Source organism: Bufo gargarizans, unplaced genomic scaffold (assembly GCF_014858855.1).
Source record: "Bufo gargarizans isolate SCDJY-AF-19 unplaced genomic scaffold, ASM1485885v1 original_scaffold_1406_pilon, whole genome shotgun sequence".
NCBI lineage: Eukaryota > Metazoa > Chordata > Amphibia > Anura > Bufonidae > Bufo > Bufo gargarizans.
In genome coordinates this window covers 289,165-310,005 of record NW_025334344.1, presented here as the reverse complement: position 1 = coordinate 310,005, position 20,841 = coordinate 289,165, and the positions used below count along the sequence as shown (strand labels likewise).

Genomic DNA, 20,841 nt, shown 5'->3' with positions numbered 1-20,841 from the left:
ACCAATCTTTCCAAGACTCCTGCCTGGCAAATCTGTCTAAATATGCAGTTGTTTGCTTCTGTATCTAGACAACTTGCCAGAAAGCCAGATACAACAACCACAGTGGTAGCTGCCACTGCCCAGTGACCAACTAGAAGAAGAACAACCCTTGTACAGCCATTGCGTGATCCTAAAACACATAGTCCTGTAGAAATCTTCCTGAGAATAGAGGTTTTCTCGTCAGGCAAATCCCTGGCCATATCCCCTTTCAGTGCATATATTCCAAACATTGCCAAACTACTGGACTCCAGGGACACATACTGTGTCCTTTCTGGTGAAGCCAATCAGCGTCTTCAATGGTAGCTGAGGACATATAGATTTGTACAGTATTTTAGGGATCCCTTCCCAGTTCAGTAGGCCTGCTAATACTGTCCCTCACTTATAGGATAGCTACCTTACATCTGGTGGCATCAGAAGCAGAGCTTGCTAAGAGCTCATTTACATTCCCTCTTCACATTGAAAAAAAAAAAACATTGATTGTATAGGTGAGCTAACCAGCACCTTGTCTATTAAAGATTTATACAATATTATATACAATAACCGGTCTGGCCACCATTATTTTACTCTTGTTAAGGGCTGTTTCACACTAACGGTAAACAGATTCGACTGGAAGTTCTGTCCGGGGATCTGTCCTTGCTGGGGTGCAGCCGTGCAGTGCTGGCAATCCGTCCGGCTCTATTGACTATAATGCATGCAGCAGTTTTCGTCCGGCTGCTCCTCAGAATATTTGCCAGGTTGCAGCTGGATCTTTGCCAGACCCCATTATAGTCAATGGGGCTGGACGGATTGCCGGCAGCACGCGACTGCACCCCAGCAAGGACGGATCCAGCAGGCTGTTCCCGGACTGAACAACCTGTCAGATCTGTTTACCGTTAGTGTGAAACAGCCCTAATAGTTCCTATTTTTAGTGCAGATTAATAAAATATATATTTTGAGATTTGGTGGATATTTAGATCTTTTTAAATCAATGGTTTGTGTAATATATATTCTTCCAGAGCAAGAAATGCTCTTTGTAGCTGTTCTCCATTCTGGCCAACAGATGAGGAGTCTGAACACAGAATTCTCATTATTATCTCAGAATTTCCTAAAAGGGGGTATGAAAATGGGTTTTCTAAAAGGGACACCCCAATATTCATATTTGTCATGTCATGACTTCATGATCTACACCCCTAATTCCATACAAAATTGCTATTTCTATTCAGTCATATCTGGAATAATATACCGTATATAAATGTACATTGATGTTCCAGATGTCAACCAAAATACCACACAAGGTACTGTAGACATTGTATCATACCCACTAACTGAAATGTCCTTCTTCTAACTTAGTGTCTGCGGAAGCAATCAACCCATACTGTGAAACCCCCTTCACCCGCTTCCATCAATTACAAGACTCAAAGGTAAGAATTTGGAGGGGTTATCAACATTTTACTATACAAGAATTCCCCCAAATAGATTGGGCACACTCAGAGCTGCTTGATATCTATATTACCGAAAAATTAGAAAAGAACACCTGGAAAACCTAATGAGATTGGGCTGAGATTGATAAAGTATAAACTGCTAGTGGTGCTTGGCCAATGGTCACACAACCAAAGTGGTGCACCCATTATTTTGTGTTCTGCAGAAGGATATATGTTGAGGCAAGGGCGCATTAATACTGGGGGCATCTCCCCTTGTTGCGATACAGGCTGCTACTCAAGTATGGCAGCAGTCATGCAGATGCTGGATATCCTCCTGGGGTATATCATTCCAAGCTCTTTAGACTTGAAGCCATAGTTCAGCCAAGATAGTAGTTGGCTGCTCTGCATCAGAGATCTACAGGTCAGAGTTGAAAGAGCTTGGAATGACATATCACAGGAGGATATCCAGCATCTGTATGACCTTTTACCATACCTGAGTGTCAGCCTGTATCGCAGCAAGGGGAGATGCAACCCAGTATTACTTAACATATACCCTGCTGCAGAACCCAAAATTTTGGGTGTACCACCTTGGTTGTGTGATCATTGATGACCAAGCACCACTAATAGTTTGTCAATCTTAGCTCAATCACATTAAAGGGCATCTATCAGCAGATGTGTCCTTATGACACTGGCTGACCTGTTACTTGTGCACTTGGCAGCTGAAGACATATGTGTTGATCCCATGTTCATATGTGTCCGTATTGCTGCGAAAAATAAAGTTTTAATAAATGCAACTTAGTCTCTAGGAGAAATTTGTTTTTTGTCGTTAGTCCCAGAGGCTCGGCTCTCTCTTCAACTGCCGCACCATCTGCACTTTGATTGACAGGGCGGGTGTGATTACGTTACGCTCACTACCTGACCGATGAAAGTGCAGAGGGAGTGGTAGTTGCAAAGAGAGGTGTAATGGCGACATCCCTGTTGATCCCAGAGGCCCAATTGATTTTCATTAAAACATTACTTTTCTCAGAAAAGTGGCCACATATGATCATGGGATCAACCCAGATGTCTTCACCTGCCAAGTGTACATGTAACAGGTCAGCCAGTGTCATAGGTATAAATCTGATGACAGATGCCCTTTAGGCTTTCCAGGTGTTCTTTTTTTATTTTCCGGTAGTGTATTTATATTGCTTGCTTTCCAGACAACCATAGTGGGAACTTGATTTGTCCTTCTCACTCTTGTCATTTCCATCTCGTGGAGATACATTGGGGCAATTTATTAGGTCAGATTTAGTTGAGTCTGTGTTAGTGTCATTTGCACCAAATTTATCAAAAATGTTACACTTTTTAATTAAGTTGGCACATCTTCACAAAGAACACATTTCTCTATGGATTTTATTCCATTTTTAACGCCACCTCCCTGTGTGTACCCCTGATTAACATTACTACGCATCCCCACTTTTCCACACGTTTCAAAGGTGGCAATAATATAACAAAAAGTTGGAAACTTTACACAAAAAGGTCATGTGCCAAAAATTGTTATCTTTTTACAACAGAAAACTGGCGCAAATCATATGATAAATTTCCCTCATTGCACTTAGATAAGGAAATTTGAACCCCAATGTAGACTGATAAATCCCCAGTGGGAATCTCTTAGTTGCAGCCCAGCTGATACTAATGGAACCTATGAAACTGGGTTGGCCCCAAGAGGAAGCCCTGTCCTCCTTCCGAGTGTCATCATAAAATTTTGCATAAAACTGCTTTGTGGAAAGCTGCAACATGACATTCCTAGCAACTTCTAAGGGGTAGCGCCAGTGTGGGCAAGATACATTTGAATGGATTTTCCATTGAATTTTATGATATGCCATTGGCTATGTTAATATCTGTGTCAGAAGCTCCAAAAAAACAGACCCCTCCGTGGAATCCAATGGACCCCCACTGCAAATCAGTGGAGTCTTAAAGCGATATCTGTTTATCATTTGGACCCTAGAAGAGTGGGCTGAGGTTGCTTCAGCAACTTTTCTGCAGATCACCACTTCCAGGCAACCTTTTGTGCATAGGACTGCAATTTAGGCCCTTGAAATAAATGTGGTCATTCTGTGCCTCCTGCACAGTGCCAGGAAAGATCTGCCATCAGTAGAACATCATTCTAATGAACAGTGGACATGTTATCTGATATGTTATAATTACTCTTTACTCTATAATGATTTTTACCTTTATTTCAAATTATACAGGATTCTAAGAATGGCAAAATCCGGTCATGTTCTACAATGCCCATGTTTACTCCAGGAGAGGATAGAAGTCATGCCAGGCAAGTCTGACTGCTTTTAAAATATTGGCCCAGAACCAACGTTTAAAGGGCATAAAACGGGCAGATTCATTTTGGTTTAGTTAATGTAATTTAAACCTCAAACCAGTCATAAACATAACATTTTATTCGACAGCATGTGACATGAAAGAAGGAACAAGGTAGTTCTGCAACATCAGCCTCTGCACATTCTCACTATAAAAGTCAATGAAGCAGCTAAAATAGGAAGTATACAGTTCTCAATCATAGGCCATTACAGACCAAATTCCTTCAAGAATGAAAGCAAATAGAAGAAAATTTAGATTTCAGAAATAATTACTTTTCCACACTTTCCGGCCATGGAAATAGGATACCTTCTGGCCACAAGTTCTTTCATCCACTATTTGGCAGTGCTTACTCCATTGACATACCTAGTCATCTTTCCTTGATATGCTTATTATTTCTGTGCGGTTTCAAGGAGCTGAATATTTCTCGTATCATATGAATTTGGTGAAAACTATAAAAATGGCCTGTACAGGTCCTTCTAAAAAAATTAGCATATTGTGATAAAGTTCATTATTTTCTGTAATGTACTGATAAACATTAGACTTTCATATATTTTAGATTCATTACACACCAACTGAAGTAGTTCAAGCCTTTTATTGTTTTAATATTGATGATTTTGGCATACAGCTCATGAAAACCCAAATTTCCTATCTCAAAAAATTAGCATATTTCATCCGACCAATAAAAGAAAAGTGTTTTCAATACAAAAAAAGTCAACCTTCAAATAATTATGTTCAGTTCTGCACTCAATACTTGGTCGGGAATCCTTTTGCAGAAATCACTGCTTCAATGCGGCGTGGCATGGAGGCAATCAGCCTGTGGCACTGCTGAGGTGTTATGGAGGCCCAGGATGCTTCCATAGCGGCCTTAAGCTCATCCAGAGTGTTGGGTCTTGCGTCTCTCAACTTTCTCTTCCCAATATCCCACAGATTCTCTATGGGGTTCAGGTCAGGAGAGTTGGCAGGCCAATTGAGCACAGTAATACCATGGTCAGTAAACCATTTACCAGTGGTTTTGGGACTGTGAGCAGGTGCCAGGTCGTGCTGAAAAAGGAAATCTTCATCTCCATAAAGCTTTTCAGCAGATGGAAGCATGAAGTGCTCCAAAATCTCCTGATAGCTAGCTGCATTGACCCTGCCCTTGATAAAACACAGTGGACCAACACCAGCAGCTGACATGGCACCCCAGACCATCACTGACTGTGGGTACTTGACACTGGACTTCAGGCATTTTGGCATTTCCCTCTCCCCAGTCTTCCTCCAGACTCTGGCACCTTGATTTCCGAATGACATGCAACAGTCCAGTGCTGCTTCTCTGTAGCCCAGGTCAGGCGCTTCTGCCGCTGTTTCTAGTTCAAAAGTGGCTTGACCTGGGGAATGCGGCACCTGTAGCCCATTTCCTGCACACGCCTGTACACGGTGGCTCTGGATGTTTCTACTCCAGACTCAGTCCACTGCTTCCGCAGGTCCCCCAAGGTCTGGAATCGGTCCTTCTCCACAATCTTCCTCAGGGTCCGGTCACCTCTTCTCGTTGTGCAGCGTTTTCTGCCACACTTTTTCCTTCCCACAGACTTCCCACTGAGGTGCCTTGATACAGCACTCTGGGAACAGCCTATTCGTTCAGAAATTTCTTTCTGTGTCTTACCCTCTTGCTTGAGGGTGTCAATGATGGCCTTCTGGACAGCAGTCAGGTCGGCAGTCTTACCCATGATTGTGGTTTTGAGTAATGAACCAGGCTGGGAGTTTTTAAAAGCCTCAGGAATCTTTTGCAGGTGTTTAGAGTTAATTAGTTGATTCAGATGATTAGGTTAATAGCTCGTTTAGAGAACCTTTTCATGATATGCTAATTTTTTTAGATAGGAATTTTGGGTTTTCATGAGCTGTATGCCAAAATCATCAATATTAAAACAATAAAAGGCTTGAACTACTTCAGTTGGTGTGTAATGAATCTAAAATATATGAAAGTCTAATGTTTATCAGTACATTACAGAAAATAATGAACTTTATCACAATATGCTAATTTTTTGAGAAGGACCTGTATTTCCTCCACCAGGGGTCCAGAGGGCATTACACATAAGGACAATAGGATTACATGAGGATAATGTAATGTCTCTGGCCATCTCAATATGACCACTCAAAGCCTAACTAAAGGTGACCACTTTTACAATAATGAAAATGTATTTGGGGCCTCATCAACCTTTGTCTATTGTTTGATGGGGGAGAAATTGTAATAATTCTAGTCGCAGGAGAATCCACTATATATTGTTTTATGTTCTGTTCATTACAGGAATATTGGTGAGACGGCTAAGGAGAAGAAGAGTGATGATGAAGATGGAAAAACTCAGCGAATCACGCAAATTATACACAATGAGCAGGAAGGTTACTCCACTGTGGACTCTCCTGCAGATAACAAGAGGTTTAGTCTCCCCTCCGACTTGTACAAAGATGAAATACTAGATGACTTGACCATATCACCCTATGCCAGCTACACATCCATCTATGACAAGTCACGGCCAGTACTTAGTGGATGGTTGGATAAGCTGTCCCCACAAGGGTAAGTTGGAGGACAACTTCTCAAAATGTATTCTCTATCCAGTATTAAAATCTATTGGTCTTGCTGGCTTGAAGTATCATGTAATGCTTTCCTGTGAGGCCTGTGGCAGTGCAGTTATGTTCTGTTTTACCTTTACATCTGACATGAACTCCAAATGGCCCTAATTTAGTAGAGCCAGTGTATTACATGGTAATATGAGTGACTTGCTGGTAGCCTCACTCATGCTGCATCCATGACATGTAATGCTACCATACACCACCTGATCTAAGTACAGTACAATATTATGAAGAATTCAGATAGGGCTACAATATGTCCAGATGTTCAGGCCACATTGCATCTCATCTATTTGCCCAGTTTTTTGGTTTATGACAAATATGTAGTCCTGTCAATATCTGCCTTAAAAAATTGGTAGGTAACATTTTGGAGGTTGGGAGACTAATCCATATTCACTTTATATCAGTGTATATGATAGTATTTGGTTTATATATCTAGGACCTCATTGTACTGATACTACTGATATTTTTGCAGGAACTATGTCTTTCAAAGAAGATATGTGAAATTTGATGGCAAGAATCTAATGTATTTCAGTAATGACAAGGTAAGTACATAGTCGATACTCAATGTCAGTTTTATGTGATCTTTTTACATGCATGGTTCTTTAAATCAAAGATGATGGATAGCTTAAAGGGGTTATTAGTATAGGTCATCAATGTTTGAGCAGCTATCATTCCCACGAGTGCTACTGTGTTTGTATAAAGGGATGTGACCCCCTTCATTGCTGATTTGCAAAGTATAAGGAAGTTAGACCCCGCACTGATCATATGTTGGTAGTCTGTGGTAGGGATAGCCTGCCAGTATTTTAGCGCTGGTGAATCCCTTTAAACCTTTTACTTTATCTTTTATCAAGTCTTCTAGTATTACCTCACCTTTACTTTTATCGTGTTGTGAGTTTATTGCATTGGGATGTGAACTCTTTATACTGTAGCTTAATATTATCCTAAGCCTAGAGGTGTCAACAGAATGCTTCTTGTGAAAAGTTTCTGAACAAAATTACATAAAAACAAAATTGCTGCACACCGTTATATATACAAACAATAGAGCTAAGAAATGGGGGTGATTCTAGATAAAAGTGGTACAATACCGACTATAAATGAGTATAAATGAATAATAGAAGCTCTTAGCGCACATACGTGTCGGGCCCACCTACCAGGCGTCAAGGTGGCTTCCGCAGATGGGTCCCTATCACTAAATATACTGCCTCACTTTGGACTTACTTAAGCCTACAATATTCAGGGCAGTGTAGGAACCAGCTACAAAAGTACTCTGCTCAGAAGTCCCAGGTAGATGGGCGTGTCCAGTCTAAAAGGGGTGCCACCCCCAATATATTGCAAGAAAATTTAGACTAAAACCTTCAGAATCACAGGTGCATATCCATGAAGCAAATATAATTACAAAAAAACTAAATGGCTGCACACCATTATATATACAAACAATAGAGCTAAGAAAGTGCTGTCATTCTAGATAAAAGTGGTACAATACCGACTATAGTTTCTGAACAAATAATTATTCTGCCACTGATGTACGTTTCTGTTGAGTGTAGTGAATGGGAAGATAGTGAACTCACAATAATCATTCCCCTAGCGACACCAGTTGCATGTAGAATTTCAATGAGGGAGATGCAGTAGATATGCCCTTAGGTACATTAAATGATGATAGCGGTCAAAGGAAAATCCTCTCTGTGAAGCAGGTCTGACAAACACAAAAAGACTGCAGGAAACAGGATATGAGCTTACGGAAGAGGAGGAGTTACAAGAATGTCATGACATGTTATACTAAATAAGTATAGCTGATAACAGAAAACACAGAATAAAATTAATATGGATTATAGATGAGAACCATTATCTGTGACATCACACTAATTGTAGATATTTGCTCTGTGGGACAAGATCAAGGCCCTTAGCGTAATCCAACTGAAAGGGATTTTTCTTCTTAATACCCCTTTTCCACTTCACATAACGTTCATTACAGAAGTATTTTATATATCCATCATTACATATATGTAATGAACTTAATTCATTACACCTGATATACTACCTGCTATCTTCAGTAAGGTGGGTGTGAAAAAGGTAGAAATTAATGATAAGTAACATGAAGTAATGTTACACAGACTATTGTTCGTCTGTAACATTTTCTGAAATAAACAAACCCATAGAACACCCAGGGGTTAAGTTCTGATTTTCTGCTGATAAAAGGCTGAGAGGTGGAGTTTTACCAGGGGCCAGGGCCGAGTGAATTCAAGAGAATGGGGCTCAGCTTCAATACCAAGCACCCCTTTAACATTTTTTAGGTGTTACTAAAGAAAGGGCGGGGGATCCTACTATTTTCAGTTGTCTTACAGTTTGGGAAGTTGGAGGGGTTGATGACCATATTCTGGCATATTCTGGGACACAGAGAGAGGATTGATTTATTTCTCAGTTTTAATTGTAATATGATACAAAATACAGTAGGTTCAAATTAAAATAGGAGATTAAGGTAGGAAGTGCTGAGATATTTTGAGTGCTTTTTCTATGTTTAGTGTTCCTTCCTCCACAGGTATTTGTTATTATACATTTACTTTCTTAATTCTTTAACCATACTCCTTTCTGTTCTTTTCTGTTGCCAAGCCAAAGGAGCTGCACATAACCACAGGTAATGTTTGAGGGTCAGCCTTTGGCACTAGGCAATTCATTCTCCGAAACTATTGTTAGTCATTACATTTAAAGGTACTGTTTAGTAGCTGATTTGTTGAAGAAATGTCTGCACTTGTTCCATAGATTTGAAAAGGGTTTATAAAAATGCACATGTTGCAGGAACAATGCCATTCAACTGTATGCTACAGATTTTCTCTTGCAGAAAATTTTGCAACAAATCTGCAATGTGTGAACATACCATAAAATACCAGAAGGCCATGTACAAAATTGTAGGATTCTGTGAGGATTTAGGGACAAGTTTGCACCTAATTCCTGGCAGTTAAATATGTGAAAGAGTTCTGTAGTTTCTGGACTTTTATTACCCCTTTTTGAATACATCAATACTTTTAAGGGGTTATTCTTTGACTAATGTAAAAAATAAAAATCAGACATCATATAGTACATGACAATAACTTTCTAACAAAGCTAGAACCAGCCCTGTACCTCACATGGATCCAGAGATCTCCCCATTCATTGCTCTGTTAGATTTATTTCAAACTGACAGCTCAAGGGGAGTGTCTTTTCTGCTGCAGCTCAGGGGGCGTGTCCATGCCCTGCCTATCACAGCTCAGGAGGTGTGTCCATGCCCTGCCTATCACAACTCAGGAGGCAGTTGAAGGATGAAACTGAGCATGTGCGGCCATCACAGTGAGCCGGTCAAAGAAATAAAGGAAAGAACAAACAGCAGGTGGCGCCATACAGATACATTTTATTGAATAACCCAGTAGCTATGCAAAGTTTTTAATTACATGCAGATACAAAATAATTCAGATCCAGGTGCTGGTTTGGAAACTATAGAATATTTTTCGTGGGACAACCCCTTTAACTGTCAATACAGCAGGGGGATTCAAGGATCACAATTTTACATGATTAGTTTCTGTTAGTTTCCAGGAAGTCCCCACATCATGGATAGCTGTATCTAATGTATGGTGGTGCTTGTATTCAAAGAGACCCCTATTAGAGTTAGTGCATTACAGGCTAGGACAAAACTACTGGATTGAAGAGTAAACCATGTGCAATAACCCCTTACAACAGCTCATCAAGTCCTTAGAGGTCTATAGTTCAGACCCACAGGCAAGAAAAGTGCAGCTTTATGGTGCCAGAAGGGTTCATTTGAACATCTGTAATATTGCTGTTACATGTCTTGAGATGTCCCCCCCAAAAAATCTATTTGTGACTATACTTGGGCCATATTAGGGTTCTGTATTGTACAGATTGGTGTGCATTAGCCGTACTTGAGTACTAATATGGTTCATTAAGATAGAATCTGCACATAGAACGTAGTTGTATACAGGGCCAGGACAGGGTTTTTCAATGCCTAGGTAGTGTAGGCAAATTGTCCACTGAATCAATTTAAAGTGAATTTACTTTCTACTAAAGGAATTAAAAGAGAATGTGTGATCAGAAAATGACCTATTGTTTAAATCATAATTTTATGTTAAACACATTTTTAAAGAATTTTTGGTGATGTTATTAAAATTTTCCAAGTCTCTATCTTGATTTAAACAAAAATCATAACATTCACACTGGCCACTAAGCCTAATAATAGGTGCCAGTCCTTGGTCTGTACAGATCACTTTACTGCAGTTACCTGCTTAGGGGGAGTTCTCATCTGCGTTTGAATTTCTGTTCTTCTGTTCCGTCTCTGGGCTAGAAAAACGGAAAAAAAACGTTTCCAGTATTATCCCTATTCAAAAGAATAGGACAAAATGTATGTCAGGATGCCTCTGTTTGCATTCTTTCCGTTCAGCGTCTTTTTTGCAGGACTAAATAAAAATGCTCCTTGCACCTTTTTTTCCTCCGGCTTTAAAAGATGGAATAAAACGGAAAGTGACGGTTCCGTTTTGTTTTACCTTAAAATCAATAGCATGACGGATGCCTTCAACGGCATCCGTAATTTATTCTGTTTAACAGATCTGTTTTTTTTTTCCACGCATGTGTAATAGATAGAACAAAAAACAGATGCGTTAAAGCAAGATCAAAACAGATGTGTAAATAACACTTTGTTCCGCCATTAGGACGGATCCGTTTAAAATAAGAGAAATTGAGTGTCAAAACGGATCCATATAAAAATACTGCAAATTCGCTTCCATTTAAAACGGATCTACCAACACAGATGTGAACCCGGGTTATGTGTCATTCTAATCCTGCCTGTAATGTATAGATAAGACTATTCACAATAGGTGATACAGGTCACAGAGCATGCCTCGACAACTCTCCCATAGAAGACAATGAGGTCCTCTCCAGACTATTGTGTCTATGGGGCTACCGTAAAGCAATTTTCTTAATGCTTTTTAACTCCTGTTAAGAACAGCTCAGGCAAGATGGAAGATGGTGACACATTTCATTTAAACACATTTTAAAAGAAGCTGTCACAGGCATAACAAATGCAAATCCACTGATTTACAGCTGGCTTTTCCAATGTTCACTTTCCTTTTCTTCTCCATTTGGTCCAGACCCTCATGCCCAGACATCTTTGGTTAGGGATGTGCAGCCCCCACTGCCATATTAATAAATGGCAAACTGTAGATGGGGCTTGCTCCAGATTTTGCATTAGGGTCCAGGAGATTCAGGTTGCACTTCTGACTTTGACTCATTGCTTCAGCAGTCTATCCCCACCCTCTATAGCAAAGAAACCCCCTATCCAGCTGGCCCTTTAACACTGCCATCTTGTAGCTTCTACCAATACTGTGCCCACTGTACTGCCAAAATAAAAATGCCAGGCGCTGGTGCTACCCTGGGTCCTGACGTTGCATAGAGTTAGGTCAGAGTGTGCACCTACACACACCATGTTCTGAAGTTGTATGCTGTCAGGAGCCAGGATAGGACTGATGCCCCGAGAAGACGACCAGGAAATGGTGAGTAAAGCCACCGCCAGTAGCACTATATTCACCACCCCTTAGGGCTCCTGTACTATTGAGCACTTCCTTAATGGAAGCACTCATCAGTTACAATTAAACATGAGAAAATTAGAACAGATTGGAAAGAGAGGATATGTGTCACTACCTGGTTTAACTGGCACATTTTCTTTAACTTTGCTTCTTGCTTTTATCTCTACCACTTCCTTTTACAACAGTTGTTGTGGTCTCTGAATGTTGATTAACCTTTCCTGCAAATATGATACAATATGACACAATGTGCCAGATGCACAGCTAGACAATAGTACGCACAATGTCTGCTAACAGCATTCCGAGTAAATCTATTGCACCCTGTCTCTTTTCAGGACATGTATTCTAAAGGTGTCATCCCCCTGACTTCTATTGACATGGCTCGTTCAACCAAGGAGAACAAGTTTGAAGTAGTGACAAAACACCGGATTTTTGTATTCCGTGCTGAGAGTGAAGGTGTGTACAGATCAATCGGTATACAACAAGAATTGTTACAACGATTAAAGAAATACCCCACCCAAAATAAGTCAGTCCCCCCTCAACAGTTTTCTTGTGTAAAAAAAAAAGTTTTAGACCTTGTGTTTGTGGCTTTTAAATGCCCCTGTGCCGCCTCAATCACTTTCCTGAAATGGGGTGCAATTGGGCTGTGGCCAGTGGGCTACGCTTTTTATCTTCTTTTACACCAGTTTTCTGGCTTAAAAGGGTTGTGCCATCTGATGCATTGAGACTAATGTCAAATAGGAGCGGGTCTCACCTCTGGGACCTGCACCTACCTCCAGAACGAGACCTCCAAAGTGAGCAGAGAGCAGCCGCACATGCACGACCGCCCTGCGTTCATTTCTAGGGAACTGACGGAAGTTCCAGTAGAAGCCAATGGAGCGGTAACACACTCGGCTATTTTTGTCAATGCCCTAGAAATGAATGGAGAGCGCACCGTGCAAGCGCTCTCCTTCTCTTTCAGGGACCCATTTTGAAGATGTGTGGTCTCAGAGGTGGGACCCGCACATATCTGACTTAGGCTACTTTCACACTAGCGTTCGATCGGATCCGTTCTGAACGGATCCGATCATAATAATGCAGACGGAGGCTCCGTTCAGAACGGATCCGTCTGCATTATTTTTAGCATATAACAGCTAAGTGTGAAAATAGCCTCGTACGGATCCGTCCAGACTTTCAATGTAAAGTCAATGGGGGACGGATCCGCCTGAAGATTGAGCCATATTGTGGCATCTTCAAACGGATCCGTCCCCATTGACTTACATTGTAAGTCTGGGCGGATCCGCACGCCTCCGCACGGCCAGGCGGACACCCGAACGCTGCAAGCAGCGTTCAGCTGTCTGCCTGTCCGTGCGGAGGCGAGCGGAGCGGAGGCTGAACGCCGCCAGACTGATGCAGTCTGAGCGGATCCGCTCCATTCAGACTGCATCAGGGCTGGACTGCTGCGTTCGGGTCCGCTTGTGAGCTCCTTCAAACGGAGCTCACGAGCGGACCGACGAACGCTAGTGTGAAAGTAGCCTTACAGGTAAAACTTGAAAAATTAGAATATCATGCAAAGTTCATTTATTTCAGTAATGCAACTTAAAAAACTGACATATGAGATAGACTCATTACATGGAAAGCGAGATATTTCAAGCCTTTATTTGTTATAATCTGGATGATTATGGCTTACAGCTTCTGAAACCCCAAAGTCACAATCTCAGGTCCCCTTTGCTCAGGGGGGATGGATTAATTAGCTGACTAGAGTGTGACACTTTGAGCCTAGAATATTGAACCTTTTCACAAAATTCTAATTTTATGTTGCTTTAATGCAATTCCTTTTACGTTGCATTACTGAAATAAATGGACTTTTGCATGATATTCAAATTTTTTGAGTTTCACCTGTAGATCCTCAAAATGACACAATCCCTTTAAATGAAGACAAAAATGGACAGCAGCACAGAACTGCTGTAGAGTTCTGTTTGGATGCATCCTCTGGGCCCGCAAGGGATATCATAAATTCCTCCGATTGTTTTCTGTCTGTTTTTCTATGTATTACAGTTTTATAGACTCTGTGAAGCCTTATTCTACATGAGCGGGTACACGGCAGTTCAAAACATGTGAAAAATATCAGATGCACCAAATACAAAGATACAAAAAGCTGAAAACGTTTAGAAATCCTTAGGGAGGATGCAAGCAGCTGTCTACTGAAATCTTCCTCGAGTGGCCCTCAGTTACTTCCTGCTTCCTGATCTTTAATAGCTCCTCAATAGGATTTCCTGTTCTATAGTGCAGGATGTCTCTGAATTTTATAGGAAAAATGGTTTCCCTACATATTCAGCAGGTGACATTGAGAGTATTGTCATTGCCAGCTATTCATGAAATACCCTATGTTTATTTTGGGGGGTTCCTTTAAATCACAAATGTATTTTTGCTGTGTCTAATGATAATTGTGATGCAAAATAGGAAATGGAACGTCCAGGATACAGTGTTTCCATTAATGTTCCCTTTGTGTTCTGTGTCAGGTTGTGTGATTTTCCAAGGACAGTATGTTTTGGATTTTTTCATCTTTCTTATATTTTACATGTGTTTTTGTTGCTTATTACAGTCATGTGACTAGAGTGTCTTGCATGCTACCCAATAACCAAGGGTGTATGTACGGTAGAGGCATCTAGTTGTGACATCACAACTATAGGTCACATGGCCTTGGTGCAGCTCAGCCCAATGAAGTGAATACAAGGGCTACTGCCTTCTCAAACAGCTGATTGATAGGGATCCCAGGTGTCGGACCCAAACCAATAAGATGCTGATGACCTATTGAAAGGATAGATCCTCAGTAAAAAAAAGGTGTACGACCCCTTTAAGTGTACCACATAACTTGCAGTCATAATATACCATGTTGTAATGATATGTGATTCACCATGTGTTGTAGCGCAAAAAGGGGCTTTCCAGTAATTCAAGTTTTTAAGCAAGTGCACACAGCCTGCCCCCTGATAAGAAGATCCATACTTTCCCTCTCCACGCCGCTCAGGTCCTCCCTGCTGCCTCTACCGTCTCCACATTGTGGTCCCTGCACTTTTTTATTCTGCCGATGCATAGGCATGAAATAATAGAAAACTCCAGCGATGTGCGGTGCAAAAAGAACGTTTTTTTTTATTGGAAATGCGGCAGTTTTACACGTGACGTTTCGGCCATACACATAGGCCTTCATCAGACTGGAGCCGCTCTCTGGTGCTGTCTTGGCAGTGCTGGTAATCCGGATAGTATGCAGAAGATGTCTGCTGCTTTAGGACCCTCTAAAAGCAGCAGACATCTTCTGCACACTATCCGGATTACCAGCACCGCCAAGACAGCACCAGAGAGCGGCTCTAGTCTGATGAAGGCCTATGTGTATGGCCGAAACGTCACGTGTAAAATTGCAGCATTTGCAATAAAAAAAACTCTCGTTTTGCACCGCACATTGCTGGAGTTTTCTATTATTTGATACATGATACAACGGGGTGGGAACCCAACATCCAGTAGCGGTAGAATCAAGCTGAGTGCCACAAGTTATCTTTGATGCATAGGCATGGTCATATGCACCGCTTACGCCAATGACTGGCTTCAGCGGTGGCCACAAGCATCACGTCACAGCTGAAGCCACTCGTTGGCTGGAGCAGTACATGTGACCATGCTCATGCACCACTAGAAAACAGTGTGGGGACTAGAAAATGGAGACAATGGAGGCAACACAGACTGGAGTGGTGTGGAGCAGGTAAGTATGACTCTTCTATTTCAGGGAGCAGGCTGCAGTTACCTGCTTAAACATCAGTTTTACCAGAAAACCCCTTTATTCCACTGTCAGACCATAGCAGGAATGTAAGTGATGACAGGCAGACCTTGATGGTATATTTTCATATACCTTGGGCAGGATGTCATAGATATAGCGGTAGTATGTACTGAGGACAAGGGAAAAAACCTTGTATAATGTATAGTAAATGTGTGCACTGGGGACAACCCTGAGTTTATGCTGACATCTACTGAACAATCATATTATCACCATTGCATACATGTGGATTTAGAAACCTTTTAGAATATGTAACTTCATTTGCATAAGGTTCTTAAAGCGGTTGACTTAATGCTGTAGCTTACAAGGCTTCTCATCCCTGAGACCCCCGGTCAACCGCATTAGCCCATTCGACAGGTGAAGTAGTTGCGGTAGCACTTGTTGCTGTAGCTGACAAGCCTACTGTACTCATCCCAGAGGGCATTGGGCAATTGCATTACCTCCTTTCACAGGTGAAGTATTTGCGATAGCACCTGCTGCTATAGCTGAAAAGTCTACTCATCCCTGGTGCACTGGTCTACCAAATTACCCACTTCCACAGGTGATGCTTTTTTGCGTTAGCACTTGATGCTGTAGCTGACAAGCCTACTCATCCCTGAGGGCACTGGGCAACCACATTACCCCCTTTCACAGGTGAAATAGTTGCCATAGCACTTGCTGCTATAACTGACAAGCCTACTCATCCTTGAGGGCACTGGTCTACTGCATTACACAACAGGTGGATTAACTGCACTGATGTTTAATACCATGGCCGACAAGCCATTGTTGATGTGTAGTGAACTATAGCACTTGGTAGGTTGTTGTTTCTAGGACCACCGGTGGCAAAGTTGGATCAGGACCAGGTCCAAAACTAAAATTATATGAGTAAATATCTACACTATGGAGGTGATTGGTATTAGTAATAAGGGTCCAACACCTCAGGGACTAGCTTGGACATATGAAGCCAAATATCACAGAGGAGTTGAAGCTAACCTGTAACTACTAAGCCAATTTCCTGTCAATCACTGTTGGTCCCTACAGGGGCTGCAAATATAGTAAACAAGAACATGGAAGTGGTATTTGAGTAATGAAAATAGAAGGGGTGCGTGAATGTTTGGTGTCAATCAGCTCCTAAAAGGGGCCCCATTTGTTATTGGTCCACCAACCTATAAATATACCATTACCGATGACTGCATAGTCAGGGCTTACTATTAGATCACCTCTTTGGCTCTACATTATGGTCTGTCACCTATAACAGCAACTTGCTGTGTAGTCTGGATTTGTAGTCTGGTCTCCCCATAAAACAGGAATTCTGGGTGTGTAGGCTGGTCTCCCCATAAAATAGAATTCTGGGTGTGTAGGCTGGTCTCCCCATAAAATAGAAGTCTGGATGTGTAGGCTGGTCTCCCCATCTAACAGAGGTTTGGATGTGTAGGCTGGTCTCCACATATAAAAGAGGCTGGATGTGTAAGGCTGGTCTTCCCATATAACAGAGGTCTGGATGTGTATGCTGGTTTCCACATATAACAGACATCTGGTGTAGTCTGTCTCCTTACATCACAGCAATCTGAATGTGTAGGCTGGCCTTCCCATAAAACAGGTGGGGATGTGTAGGCAGGTCTTCACATATAACAGAAATCTGGTGTAGTCTGTCTCCTCATATCACAACAATCTGAATGTGTAGGCTGGTCTCCCAATATAACAGGTCTGGATGTGTAGGCAGGTCTTCCCATTTAACAGAGGTCTGGATCTGTAGGCTAGTCCCCCCATCTAACAGAGGTCTGGATGTGTAGGCTGGTCTCCCCATCTAACAGAGGTTTGGATGTGTAGGCTGGTCTCCCTATCTAACAGAGGTCTGGATGTGTAGCCTAGTCTCCCCATCTAACAGAGGTCTGGATGTGTAGGCTGGTCTCCCTATCTAACAGAGGTCTGGATGTGTAGGCTGGCCTCCCCATCTAACAGAGGTCTGGATATGTAGGCTGGTCTCCCTATCTAACAGGGGCCTGTATGTGTAGGCTGGTCTCCCATTCTAAGAGAGGACTGCATGTGTAGGCCGATCTCCCCATAAAACAGAGGTCTGGATGTGTAGGCTGGTCCCCCCATCTAACAGAGGTCATGATGCATAGGCTGGTCTCCCGATATAACAGTAGTGACAGAGTAGTCTTGATGTAGTTCTGCTACCTGTGAATAACTGAACACACCCTAAGGCCTCTTTCAGATGAGCGTGACGGATTAGGTCCAGGTGCGTTCAGGGAAACTCGCACCATTTTGCAAGCAAGTTCAGTCAGTTTTGTCTGCGATTGCGTTCAGTTTTTTACATGCGGGTGCAATGTGTTTTGATGTGTTTTTTTTTTTACGCTCGTGATAAAAAAACGTAAGGTTTACAAACAACATCTCTTAGCAACCATCAGTGAAAAACGCATTGCATCCACACTTGCTTGCAGATGCAATGTGTTTTTCACTGAAGCCCCATTTACTTCTATGGGGCCAGGTCTGCGTGAAAAACGCTGAATATAGACCATGCTGCATTTTTCACGCAACGCAGAACTGATGCATGAAAAAAAACGCTCATGTAGACAGACCCATTGAAATGAGTGGGTCAGTATTCAGTGCGGGTGCTATGCGTTCACGTCACGCATTGCACCCTCACGGAAAACTCACTCGTGTGAAAGGGGCCTTACAATCCCTGTCCAAGCAAGTCTATTTGAGAGTTTGACCATCGCAGAATTTATTTATCGTGCAGCCAAATGACCAGAGCTACATTTTTACCTCTGTATCAATCCTCTGATATGCATTCATCCTTTCTATATTTAATAACTCCACAGCGCAGAGAAGTGAATGGTGCTCAACCATACAGAACAGGGTGAAAGAACAGCGTATGTTTAACCAACGTCCTCGCTCCACCTGCAACTTCTCCAGGGCAGGCTACCTAGAGCTGAAAGGCTATAAGTCTAAGGTATTTGCAGTCCTGACAACAGATGAATTATGGGTCCATAAAAATGAACAGGTAAGAACAGACAAGATATTCCATCCTGCTTTACGACAATTATTTCCTGCTGTCAGATGGTAACTTTGCTTAGGGCTCCATCACACAGTGCTTTTGTGTGCTTTTGTTTTAACGGTAAAAAAACACTGTGCATTTCTTGGGGAGAATTCACATCACTTTATTTTCAGTTATTCACGCAGTACTTTTTTCCATAAAAAAAAAAAGTATCTCAGACAGAAATGGCTCACACGGATGCCAAATGTGCAACATGATCGTTTTTTTTTATAGGATCCAGTTTTTTTTCTTTCTGTTCTTCTGACTGATTATAAGAACGGAAAATGAAACAGATGTAAACTCTTTTTTTTTTAGGGTACTTTCACAATAGCGTTTTTCTTTTCCAGCATAGAATTACGTCCTAGGGGCTCAATACCGGAAAAGAACTGATCAGTTTTATCCCCATGCATTCTGAATGGAGAGTAATCCGTTCAGGATGCATCAGAATGTCTTCAGTTCAGTCTTTTTGACTGATCAGGCAAAAGATAAAACCGCAGCATGCGGTCAAAAAAACTGAAAACTTGCCTGAATGACGGATCCGGCATTCAAAATACCGGAATGCCGGATCCGTCTTTTCTGCACAGACTGAAAAAAGGTGAAAAAAATAAATGCCAGATCCGTTTTGCCGCATTTTTTTGAATGATCAGGCATTTTTAAGACTGATCAGGATCCTGATCAGTCTTACTAATGCCATCAGTTGGCATACGTTTTGCGTCCGGATTTCCGGATCCGGCAGGCAGTTCCGACAACGGAACTGCCTGCCAGATCACTCTGCCGCAAGTAGGAAAGTAGCCTTAGCATTTTTTTTAAATCTTGTATACTTTAAGTAGAAGCTTGATCAGATCCATAAGCCCAGGGTTTGCAACTTTTTAAACACCATTTGTGCAAACATTATTTGGCAAATAGCTTTTCATCACGCCCTTGCCACTTTATTGAAAAGGGGACACGATGGGGCATGATCAGCCCCAGCAGATATTGTCCTGATGTAAACGCCAGCTTAGAGCTCACAGACTGCCAGAAGATGACGTGTGTCTCATCATAAATTAAGCACATCCTATAGTCACACAGGCGATAAGAAGACTAGCATTGAAGACGTAGGTCTTGATAAATCTCCCCCTATCGGTGAAAGCAGGCTTAGGCCTCTTTCACACTTGCGTTGTCCGGATCCGGCATGTACTCCACTTGCCGGAATTACACGCCAGATCCGGAAAAACGCAAGTGAACTGAAAGCATTTGAAGACGGATCCGTCTTCAAAATGCGTTCAGTGTTACTATGGCAGCCAGGACGCTATTAAAGTCCTGGTTGCCATAGTAGTAGTGGGGAGCAGGGGAGCAGTATACTTACAGTCCATGCGGCTCCCGGGGATCACCTGTCCATGCAATCACGTCATCTATGCGCTTGGGGTGCCCTGACGTCACTCTGGAGCGCCCCGGGAGCCGCACGGACGGTAAGTATACTGCTCCCCACTACACTTTACCATGGCTGCCAGGACTTCAGCATCCTGGCAGCCATGGTAACCATTCAGAAAAAGCTAAACGTCGGATCCGGCAATGCGCCGAAACGACGTTTAGCTTAAGGCCGGATCCGGATCAATGCCTTTCAATGGGCATTCATTCCAGATCCGGCCTTGCGGCAAGTGTTCAGGATTTTTGTCCGGAGCAAAAAGCGCAGCATGCTGCGGTATTTTCTCCGGCCAAAAAAGTTCTGGTCCGGAACTGAAGACATCCTGATGCATCCTGAACGGATTTCTCTCCATTCAGAATGCATTAGGATAAAACTGATCAGGATTCTTCCGGCATAGAGCCCCGACGACAGAACTCTATGCCGGAAGAAAAGAACGCAAGTGTGAAAGAGCCCTTAGGCACCAAGTCCTTGTTTAAAAAACTGCAGTGGAGAAATCCAAGATCATGATGCAACATGACCAAGTGCTGAATTTAGCATCATGTATGGTAGACTGCCAGTGCAAACTGCGTGAAGTGTATTGCTCTACAATCGTTGTAGTAAATGTAATATTTAGGCCTCTTGCACACAAACTTTTTTTTACCGTTTACGTTCCGTTT

General features: G+C 42.1%; 1 protein-coding gene across 2 annotated transcripts in view; it reads left to right on the top strand.

The window, feature by feature from the left end:
* The window catches only part of ARAP3 (ArfGAP with RhoGAP domain, ankyrin repeat and PH domain 3), an 83,176-nt gene that overhangs the window by 13,511 nt on the left and 48,824 nt on the right, over nucleotides 1-20,841 (top strand). For both annotated transcript variants that reach the window (XM_044274038.1, XM_044274037.1), the window contains exons 3-8: nucleotides 1,369-1,439; nucleotides 3,671-3,747; nucleotides 6,076-6,342; nucleotides 6,871-6,940; nucleotides 12,295-12,415; nucleotides 18,566-18,747. In XM_044274038.1, coding sequence (XP_044129973.1) covers nucleotides 1,369-1,439; nucleotides 3,671-3,747; nucleotides 6,076-6,342; nucleotides 6,871-6,940; nucleotides 12,295-12,415; nucleotides 18,566-18,747 — 788 coding nt within the window. The remainder of the gene's footprint in view (nucleotides 1-1,368; nucleotides 1,440-3,670; nucleotides 3,748-6,075; nucleotides 6,343-6,870; nucleotides 6,941-12,294; nucleotides 12,416-18,565; nucleotides 18,748-20,841) is intronic.